The following is a 10,747-nucleotide window of genomic DNA, read 5'->3' as shown; positions in this document are numbered from 1 at the left end:
TGAAATTTTGTTTTATATGCTTCCTAAAAGCATCCAAAGCTGGGGAATTTAGATACTTACAAGCCTTATGACAGTAAAAATGCCTAAAACCGTGCAATAATCTCTGATAAATTATATAATGGCTTAAGTTATTTTTTAAAAAATAGGTAAGGGGTTAATTATTTAGACATGAAAAATGTCCTATAACAAAATGGAAAATTAGCTTAAGCTTAACTTAAAATTAGAGTTAATTAAAATGCACAGAAGCATTCTAAATCATGTCTCAAAACATGTCTAATCCAAATTAGTTTCTGTAAATCCTTACCATCTATTGGTGTTCCGGAAATCAAAATCATATTATAAGAAATTTAATTTTCTTCATGTCTTCTAAAGGGGCAAGGGGGCAGGTAGTGGTATAGGGCAGACAGTAAGGGAACCAGGATATCTGTGTGGGGATGCTGAAGGTTAATATATGAACGACATATAGCTTTGCCCAAAAAGAGTAAGGAAATGAATCAACGCATTCTGTCCAGCCTTCACAGTACATTTTGTTGTGACTTACAGTAAGGAATAATATTCAAAACTTTTTTGTTCGAGTACCTCATAAAATAGTTGTTAAAATCTATGTACTCCTTTGCACAATTTTTTAGTTGACAACTAAAATTTTTCATCATAATAGTTTCAAATTAATTATGTCATATTGAAAATAGCAGTAATTTCTGAAAAATGATTACTTTACTAATGTATCCAGTGGAATCTAAATACCATAACGATTTGATGCCCACCATTATCCACTTAAAAAAATACACAAATGAAGTGTTTTTTAATACTTGGAAATTTTACATCATTCTTTTTTTTTCCCCTTGAACTTGATTTTCATTCCACTCTTACCCTAGAACAGTGGTTCTCAACAGGGGTACAGAGGTGGAGTCCCTTCAGATGGTGGTAGGGATTTTGCCTTCCAGAGAACATCTGGCAATGTCTGGAGACATTTTTGATCATCACAACTGGGGTGAAAGGTGCCACTGGCATCTAGCAAGTCCCAGAGATGCTACTAAAAATCTACAAAGCTCAGGACAACCAGTAACAAAGAATTATCTGATCCAAAATATCAATAGTGCTGAGGTGGAGAAGCCCTGTTCTAGAGTGATATGTTTCCATGCCTAAAAGTCTTTTATTCATCACATTATACTTCTCTACAACAAAAAAATATATATAAATTGAAAGAAATATAGATTTCCTGTAACATAAAGGTTGAAGTGTTACAAACAATGCCTTCTGGAATGAGTTATTACAATTACTATCAGTACCTGTTAATCTAAATAACATGATTAAACAATCATTACCAACTATAAAAAGTGAAAATATACTAAAATGTTCCTAATAAGATGGATGGGCTTATTTTGTTATTTTCAATTAGATATGGTATATGTGGATAAATATTACTTATTGCTAGAATGAGACCAAATTCAGCTCAATGATATTTCTATTTTCATTTTTATGAGAGCTGAGAAACTTTCTTTCCATAAGTAAATAGATGAAAAAGGAGTTATGTTGGAATAACATCACTTATTCTGTGGTCTCCTTCTAAACTGTATACATAAATTACACAGTGATCTATTATTAAATACAATTTCAGTGATTTTTTTCAGCTAATAACTTAAGTAGGTTCTCTTTAAACATTGTTAAAAGCAAAGAATTTGAAACCAATTGACTTGCCAAGGATTTGTTATGTAATCCTTCAAGGCATTCACTTTCTCAATACCTATAGCTACTGGGTGACCCAGAGATTTTAAACCCCTGCTTTACCACAGAGGGCAAATTAGGCATTGTTCTATGAAGGGTCTTTGGCAACTTCTCTTACTTCAATATGAGAACACAACTTTACCTATCATGTAGGGTTTGGGGAGTCTCAGGAGGCATTCTGAAATCTAATAAGTTATTCTGGAAAATCTCTATTAATTGCCCCATAACCACGTCTGCTTATTAGTCCATCATGAAAATTCAGGCATGGTTGTCATCAAATACTTATGCCTAACAGCCTAGGTCTTAGAAACCATATCATGGGTTTTACGAAAATTAAATTCTCAAGAAAGAAGTGGTCCAAATATGACTAAAATTCTCTCCATTACTCCCTTACCTCTTAGATACTCTGTACTGTGCTGTGGTCAATTTTCCAGTCTCAGGGTCATGTACTGTAGCTCGGCTCAGCTACAAAAAAAGAGAAAGGACAAGGACTTACTCACGTAGCAGGCAATTTTGGGCTTTTGTTTGCTTTGTTTTGTTTTGCCAAGCCACAGGTGATTGGAAGGGTTCAGATTGATCTGGATGGTAGGTAATGGTTTCAAATCAGCAAAAACATTTAAAAAGGTGGCAATAAGAAAAGCCACTTCCAAATCAAGAGAAAACGGGTTGAAGATTTTTGTTGCAGATTTATTGTCCTTTCACTTTTTTTAAAAAAAATCATTTGAAGCTGTATGTAAATGATTTATAGCACTGGGTTTCACAGGAGCTTTCTCAACCTAGAAGTTTAATGTTCTTTAAATATTGTTGACAAAAGAACACTTAGTAGTCTCTTTAAATTCATTTTTTTTAAAACTCTCACCGAGATAACACTTGTTAAGTCTCTCTGATGAAGTAAAAGGCAACTAAGTTCCCAAGTAATAGCAGTTTGGAAGACTGAGATCAGAAGCACATTCTTTCCATTGCCAATTTTTAAGTCAGTGAGTTTTTTAAAATAAAAACATGAGGAATACAGATTACTCCAAAACGACAATGGTATTTTACAAGATATCTAACAAATGCCAACACAATCACCATGAAGGATGATGTGAATTCACTGCAGCATTTATGAATGTGAGAGAATTACATAAACAAAGACTACTCGCAGATTAATCCAGGCTGCTGCTTTTACTTTTTTTCCTCTTTGGCAAGAAAAAGAGAAAAGAAAACAAGTACCAAGCCATTTCCTGGATATTTGATTCCTGACCTGAAGAGAGAAGCAAAGCATATTAATTCCCTTAAAATAACAGACCAATTAAAGATTAAAAACAGAACTTCTAGTTAAAAGGAAAGACCTGTGAAACACAAAGCAGTTTATCCATGCGTATATAAACAGGCGGTGACTTGAGCTGGAGACTGAAAATGACCTACTTCCCTTACATGAATAATTCCTGTAGGATGTACAAAACACTCATTAGAGGGCAAAATATGCAGCATACACATCTCTTACCTTTTGCTAATTCTGTAATGTACCGTCTCCAAGTCTCCTGTTATTGGGTTTGAAATGGTGGCTCGCCTCAGCTGTGAAGCCAACCATCAAAATAGTTGCATTACAAAACAAAAAAAAAAGGAATCACATTTATCCAACCAGTCAGAATTCTGGGAGTTCTACAAAGGAGGCTGAAAAGAGAAATTAACTCCATAGACTTCCAGTCACCTTGTGTTGGGCCTTGAAAGCCAGGTGGTTTTTCAGGTTTTTGTATTTTTTAAAAGTTATTTTTTAAAATTTTGTTTTGTTTTGCATGAAACAAGCAAAAGAGATTGGAAATTAAGTTTCTTCCAATGGTTAGAGGATGTAACAGTGAGGGAAAGAGAAATTTTTAACATTTGAAGTCTAATTTATAGTTATAAGAATGGCTATCTGCCGTTAACGATCCATCACAAAATTTTGATTTTAATTTTTTTCAGTGATGGAACTGTCTGCAAAGGTTAATGGTGTTCAAAATTTGTTTCAAGGTCAACTTTTCTTCCTTCAAGATATCTGCTCATATATTTCACATATACAGTGAAATAATCTTGGACTGAATACAAAGGCAGATGAAAAAAACTCACAAATGTTAAAAACAGTAAGAAAGGGATGACAGCCAAGATAATGATTTTAAATTTTTTTTAAAAAATGGAAGATGATTCTGAAGTTAACAAATGAGTATGACATTTTTATTGCCATTGAATTTCTTGATCAAAATAATCCAACTGGAGCATCCCTTTGAAGATTGAGACCTCCAAACCCAGAGATATAAGACTGATTTCCAAGCTGAAATGAATTCTTAATAAATATTCTACCAAGATATTTTGGTTTCCTGGGTTTATGGACCACAAATAATGGACTAAGATAGAAATCCAAAACAGAATGACAGAATGTGATGTAATTATAAACAGCATTCTGCTTGGGAGATTTATGAGAATTCCCTTGGACAGTACCCACACATATTAGATCAGTCTTTTCCATTTAGAATGCAATCTTTGGTAACAAAAAGTATCAATTTGGAAAAGTAGTAAAACTGAACAACAACAACAAAAATTCTAACTTGAAGTTTATTTTGCAGTACAGATATCCAGATAATTCAACCTTTATGGTATAACAAGAATCAGCAAACTATGGCCCATGGAACAAATTCAGCCTGCCACCTGCTTTCGGAAATAAAGTTTTACTAGAATACAGCCATGCTCATTTATGTATTTTCTCTGCCTGATTTTGCACTTCAATGGCAGAGTTGAGTAGTTGTGACAGACTGTATGGCCTGCAAAGCCTAAAAAATATTTACTATCTGGACCTTTACAGGAAAAATTTGCCAACTCCTGGGTAATAAGAGAGCAAAAATATGCCTAGTGTTTATTTAACAATCTCTTTATGAAAGTGATGACAGTTTGTATTTTACTATCAATAAGACCAAATAGGTTTTAAGAACAAGCTGATGGGAAAGAAGGCAAGAGCATAAAGGATAGTCTTGGTCACATTCTCACAAAAGAAGAATTTCTATGTTAAACACTAAGTTTATAGGATTGTGTTTACATTAAATTGTTTTCCTTATTGAGATAAATGATGTGGGTTAAAGTCAGAAAACTATGATTCATTATGTCAAATTATCATGATGCTTATGCCCAATTATATCTTTCTAGTAATAATGTGCCTTATCTATTCTTTCAGATAAAAATATAGAAGATATGAAAACGTTGGTCTTTGATTAGTCTCTGAGATTAAAGGGCTCCAAAGTACATAGAAAACTTTTTTAGGAAGATGCTGAAACACATATTTGTTAAGCGTAAATAAAAATCCCATTTATGTTTTTCATAATTAAGTGGTTAAAACCCAGTTGCAGGGTACGTTATTTGTGCTGATAACTAAACTCTTTTTATACCAGTTTTTCTCAGTTTGTTAACAACTCCGTCATGCGGCAGCAACAATATCTAAATCTATCTGTGGGGTTATGGCCATATCAATTATCATTTCTGTAATATTGGAAAGGAAACACTGATCCACAAGTAAACTGAGGAGAGAAAAAAACGTAAAAAAATTATTTACCCTTGGTTTTGCTAGATCTTTGACAATTTCAATTTCTGCATCAGAAATAATATCATGGAAGCGAATAATACGAGGCTTATCCCACTCATCCTCTTGTTTGGCTGGAGCCAAAATAAATTTAGGATTCCGGTTTCCATCATGGTAGCGGCAAAAGAGTTTTTTCTGTCTCCGAGGAGTCTAAACATAAAGTTAAGAAAATGATAATTATATTACAGTAATAATATTTTTAATGCTTGTTCCTATGCAGATAAGAAACAAAAATCACACTTGTACATACAGAGAGTAATTGTGGAAGAATACACAAAAGAAACAGTACTCTGCAAATATTGTGCATCAAACACAACCTTCAAGATTTTGAAAGTTTTATTAATGATTATTTTCTGGGAGAGAGATGGTAGGCCTTAAATAAGAAAAAAGATAGGGTTTCCCTTTTAACCCTTCTCTCATCAAAATAAAGTTCAGGTGTTACAAATATGAAAGAAAGACATATTTATGGAAATATGAAATGAATGACCAGCATTGCTCCAAACTTCACAAAGTAACTGAGAAGCACTCAGAAAGTTTCTAAAAGAAAAAACAAAACAAAACAAAACCTAACCAGGTTTTCCTAAGTACCTCCCAGTTAAATGCTGTGGAAAAAAAAAATTAAAAGAATTTTTTTAAAAGGCAAAGATGAAAATGGGTAGCTCTGAAAAAGAGAAAATAAGTTATTAAACAAAGAAGCCAGGTGCTTTTATTAGGGGGTATTAAAAATAGAGTAGTCAAGAAAACATATAAATGTTCTTTTCAATCATCTATGTATTATATTAACTAAATAAGTTACTCCACGACTGATTCTTCTCTTGATTAAACAAGTATGTTATATATGAAGTAGGAATAATTAGTTTTTGTTTTAATTATTAGTTAAGATACTAAAACAAATAATAATTCATGTTTATTCTCCATGTACTTGATTTACGTAGAGTCAAATCCAAGAATTCTTAACATAAAAGAAGTCTTTTATATAATGATGAGAAGGATTGAGCTATTCTGAGAAAAAGGATGCTCCTTCGATCTTGGGCAGAATTGACATGTGTGCGTCACATCAACAAAATGGCAAATTAGCAGACTTCTGTTTTATACCTGCAGTTCTGCTTCACTCTCTTCTTTAGGAGTTATTAAGGGCAATAAAAAATATTTGCTTACTACTGGAAATCTAAACACTAACTAGATATTTGATGATATTATGGAACTATCGTGAATTTTTTAGGTATTGTAATGGTATTGTGGTTATTTTTTAAGAGTCTTTATCTTCAAAAGATACACACTAAAATATTTAGATGTTAAATTAAAAAAAGTTTCATGAGTCTAACAGAGTATTATTATCCTTGGATTTACTCATTAGCTCTCAAAGCAAAAGTAGGCATGCTCTTGCAGGACTCCAAGAACTTAGCTATCAAAGGTGTCAACACAGATATGATCTACTTAGTTGCTATTAAAGGTTAGGATGTCAATAGTAAGTCATCAAATATCAGAAAGTCATCAATATCGAAACATAAAGCCCAGCTTGAGTTTATCAGTAGTAGAGAAAAAGTTAAACATTATTCAAATGTTTACACTTAAAAGCACCTATTTCAAAAATTCACTAACTCCTTCTGCATATGCCTGTATTCAGCTGAACACTAGTACCACATGATATGCCTTAAAAAAGGCTTCCATGATCAATTAATGTTGGGAAACAATGTCTATCATATCCATAATGTACATTATCATGAAAAGGCTCTGAAAAGTCCTGAGGCTGAACAAAATCCTACGTTTCCCTGATTTGAACTTTTTTGTTTTTGGCCTACTATCTAGTAACATCCTAAAGCATTGGTACACTGAGTTATAAAGACATAAATATAGATATACAATAAACAAAGGGATTTATAGATACATTTGAGTATTTTAAAGAATAAATGTTAAAGCCAAAATCTGTCCAAAGTCTTTCGGCATTTTTAATATTTCTTAAATAGACTAAAACATCTCACTAAGCAATCTTGTCAAGGTTGTCTAGGAGCAAAACTACAAGAGATTATTGTATAGATGAGTCCATTGTTTCATAGGATGGGTTAGAATAGTATATAATTTCTACTTAAGACTGCTGAAATCTCTTTTGCATTAAGATATAAGAAAAAACTTTATCAGTTCCCTTGAATTATCTGATCCTTCACCGTAAAAAAAAAAAACCTCTTTTGATCTACGAAAAGAGTAATATTATTAAAAATACCTGTAATGGTATATGATTCACAAGATTTATTTTAAAGCTATTTTACTAACAATTAGAGCATATTCAGTGTCACACCTACAATAAGGTGATGTGGCATACTGTAATACTTTATGCAGTAATTCTGATTTTTTATCACATAAGCTTAAATACAAAAGAACTCTGATTCTCTTTAGAACTATGTACAAACACATACACACACACATTCACACACACACAATTGACTTTTCCACTTTACCATTTTGATACCCTCCCCACGGCACAGCATTTCGTACTTCTGTCTCTCTGGCAGGTAATCCACAGCAACCCCTTTTTTCTTTGATGTGGTTTTCTGATCAGATTGGTCATCTGAAGCAGACTTATTGTCATCTTTTTCTTTGGCCATTATATACTCAAAATATTTTAAGTTACCATTAGCTCTCTGATGCTCAGGATCTATTAGAAGAAAAAGAAAGCACGTCCATGAGCAAGTTTACAGTTGTTCAAGCATCAGAATACAGTAATATAAAAATAGAGGACCATATAATTTACCTTCCAAATCAGATGCTTTTGAGAGTGAAAGGAGGCACTAATAAAAACTATTATACCAAAACAAAAGGTGTAAACCAGTACTGCCTCCAGTACATCAGGTCACACAGTCACCCTTTATAAAGAGAGGTCTGGAGATGGAAACAGCCATTTATTTCAAAGTAGCAATTACTGCTTCTACTTTGAGAACTTACTAATCAGCCAAAGCAACTATGATCAATTTGATATCAAATGAATTTTAAAACACTACTCATTCTACTTATTTTAAGCAATGGAAAAGATTTTTCTGAGACTGAAATGTAATCACCAGGGGAAAACAGAGTATACAGTTCAAAAGCAACCTTTACCACAGATACATTATAAAACGTAGAACACAGCCTACTTTTGAGGGCTGAGTGGATTTCAGTCCCAAAATTCTAAGTGACACAGAAAAGAGATACTAAAGATATAATTTTCAAATAAGCCAGAATCCACTAACTGCCTCTGAATTGCTAGTCACAATTTTTAGCTATCTTTTAGGGGGAAAGGAGGACTACTCCACCCATCCGGGAGAAAAAATAATCCAAACAACCACACACATACACAAATAAAAAAGGCAGAACAGTACATAGAAACTTCACATGTGACACGAACTGAAGTGTGTAGGAAATCTAGCCTTAGATGTGTAAAATATTTCTTGTCTTTGAGAAACTGCTCACAATATATGCTGTGATATACAATATGAGCCTAATTTTGTAAAAGAAAAGGGAAAAGTGTGGTTTGTAGGGGGAAGGGAGTGTATACTTCAAGGTAAAAAAAATTTTGTGGGTATCTTTGGGTGATTGGCTTATGGATGACTCTTCTATATCTTTTTCTACTTTTAAAATTTTTCTACAACGAGTCAAGTATTTTTTAAGTCAGGAGAAAAAAAATCAGCAAAAAAATACTGAAAAAAAGGGTACTTGAAGTAACATCTCAATTTATTAATTCACTCAACTAAGAAATAACCTAATTATCAAAAGTTCATTTTCATAAGTTCATTTTCATAATGTTATAAACCAATGTTACCTCAAAAAAAAAAGGTTTATTTTCAGATGACCAACCCTTTAGGATTATTTTCAGATGACCAATCTTTTCGAATTGTTTGACTCTTCTAACATAAATATATTTATCTATTCATAAAATAATTTATTTTTTAGAAGTTTTAATGCTTTGTTATATACCAAAGCCACCTAAATTTATCAGCACACAACTCCACCTCCAGAGATTCTGATTTAGTAGGTCTGGGGTGGAGATCAAGGAATTTTCATTTCTAATAAGCATCCAAGTAATTCTGATGCATATGGTCCCTGTATCATACTTAGAGCAACACTATATCTCTGTTCAAAATACTAGTGGTAAAATTCTCATAAGAGATCATATTTTTCTAACATTTGAGTATGACAATCAAATATATTTTCAGTCTATTTTAAATCACTATATTTGTATATGAAATGTAATAAACCAAAAACATCCTTGAAAGGAAACTGGTTAATATTTAATATGGCAACATGGTAAATAAACATTTTTGACTGAGTTAGCTAGGTTAGGTCCCAATTTTATAATTCCTGAAGACTACAGAGCAGAGAAACACAGCCAGTCTTGTAGTAGTATTAGGTGAAAAAAATCAATTGCCATTTATTTAGAGGATAAACAGAGAGAGGATAAAGCACGTCTGACAGATGAGGCTCGTGACTTTAACAAACAACAAGTACCAAAGCCATATGATGAGATATATAGTCATATATCAGAATTACACATATATCTCAGAATTATACATAAATCATCAAATAGCTTTGGTACTTTTTATATACATTATTATAATTATTACACGTATAATTATAATTAATACATATATATCCCCCAATATATCTGTAACTTTGAATTAGGCCAAGTTAACATACCTAGTTCAAGAAGCTTCTTTGTAAGCAAAAGTGCCTTATCCAGGTCTCCCTGCTGGTACACTGCATAGCTCAAATAATCTAGAACAGAGACTTTATCAATGGTAGAAACCTCGCCTTCATCCAGCTGCCTTAGTGCTTGTTCCATCCACAGCTCTGTATGGTAATAATCTGCTTCCGTATAGGCCACTTTGCCCAACTCAAAACAGTCCTCAACTGTTAGAAAAGATTTGTGTTTTACTCCTATGGAGAGAAAATACAGAGAACTTTAGGAATCTTAATATACTCTATATTTATTTAGGACTATATAGCTTTCAAAGTGCTATCTCACTTTCATTTGAACTTCCCCACAACCCTCTTGAGGAATTATCCTAAGTTTATAAACAAAGGAACAACCTACAAGGTAATGAAACACGGCAAGAATCACACAGCTAATAGAGTACATGGGACCTAGAGAACCCAAGACTTTAATTATCAGCCATCATACCAAAATGAAACACCAACTAGGTTGAAGCATGCAATTTTCTAACACAGCAGGAAACACCATATGAGATATATCTATCTTATTCCTAACCAAGAATCTGGACAAGAGACGAATGGACAGGAAGAGAGGCAAACCTGTCAGTTGGTTCCTTCCCCTTTCCCTTCTTCTTCCTTTTCTCTTTCTCACAGCATTAATGATATATAATTTACATACCATAAAATTCACTCATTTAAAGAATAGTTTTTGGTATATTCACAGAGTTGTGCAACCATCACCATAATCTAATT

The 10,747-nt window shown here is 32.8% G+C and overlaps 1 protein-coding gene across 3 annotated transcripts in view; it reads right to left on the bottom strand.

The window, feature by feature from the left end:
• The window catches only part of P4HA1 (prolyl 4-hydroxylase subunit alpha 1), an 88,426-nt gene that overhangs the window by 28,061 nt on the left and 49,618 nt on the right, over positions 1 to 10,747 (bottom strand). For 2 of the 3 annotated variants that reach the window (XM_058543215.1, XM_058543213.1), the window contains 4 exons: positions 9,980 to 10,219; positions 7,768 to 7,964; positions 5,285 to 5,461; positions 2,120 to 2,190 (listed from right to left, as the gene is read on the bottom strand). In XM_058543215.1, the coding sequence (XP_058399198.1) occupies positions 2,120 to 2,190; positions 5,285 to 5,461; positions 7,768 to 7,964; positions 9,980 to 10,219 (685 nt within the window). Of the gene's footprint in view, positions 1 to 2,119; positions 2,191 to 3,211; positions 3,283 to 5,284; positions 5,462 to 7,767; positions 7,965 to 9,979; positions 10,220 to 10,747 lie in introns of all 3 variants that reach the window. The other variant, XM_058543214.1, reaches the window with a different exon arrangement.

The sequence above is a fragment of the Diceros bicornis genome, chromosome 6 (assembly GCF_020826845.1).
Source record: "Diceros bicornis minor isolate mBicDic1 chromosome 6, mDicBic1.mat.cur, whole genome shotgun sequence".
NCBI lineage: Eukaryota > Metazoa > Chordata > Mammalia > Perissodactyla > Rhinocerotidae > Diceros > Diceros bicornis.
The sequence above is the reverse complement of the archived record's forward strand: the minus strand, read 5'-3'. Positions and strand labels throughout refer to the sequence as shown.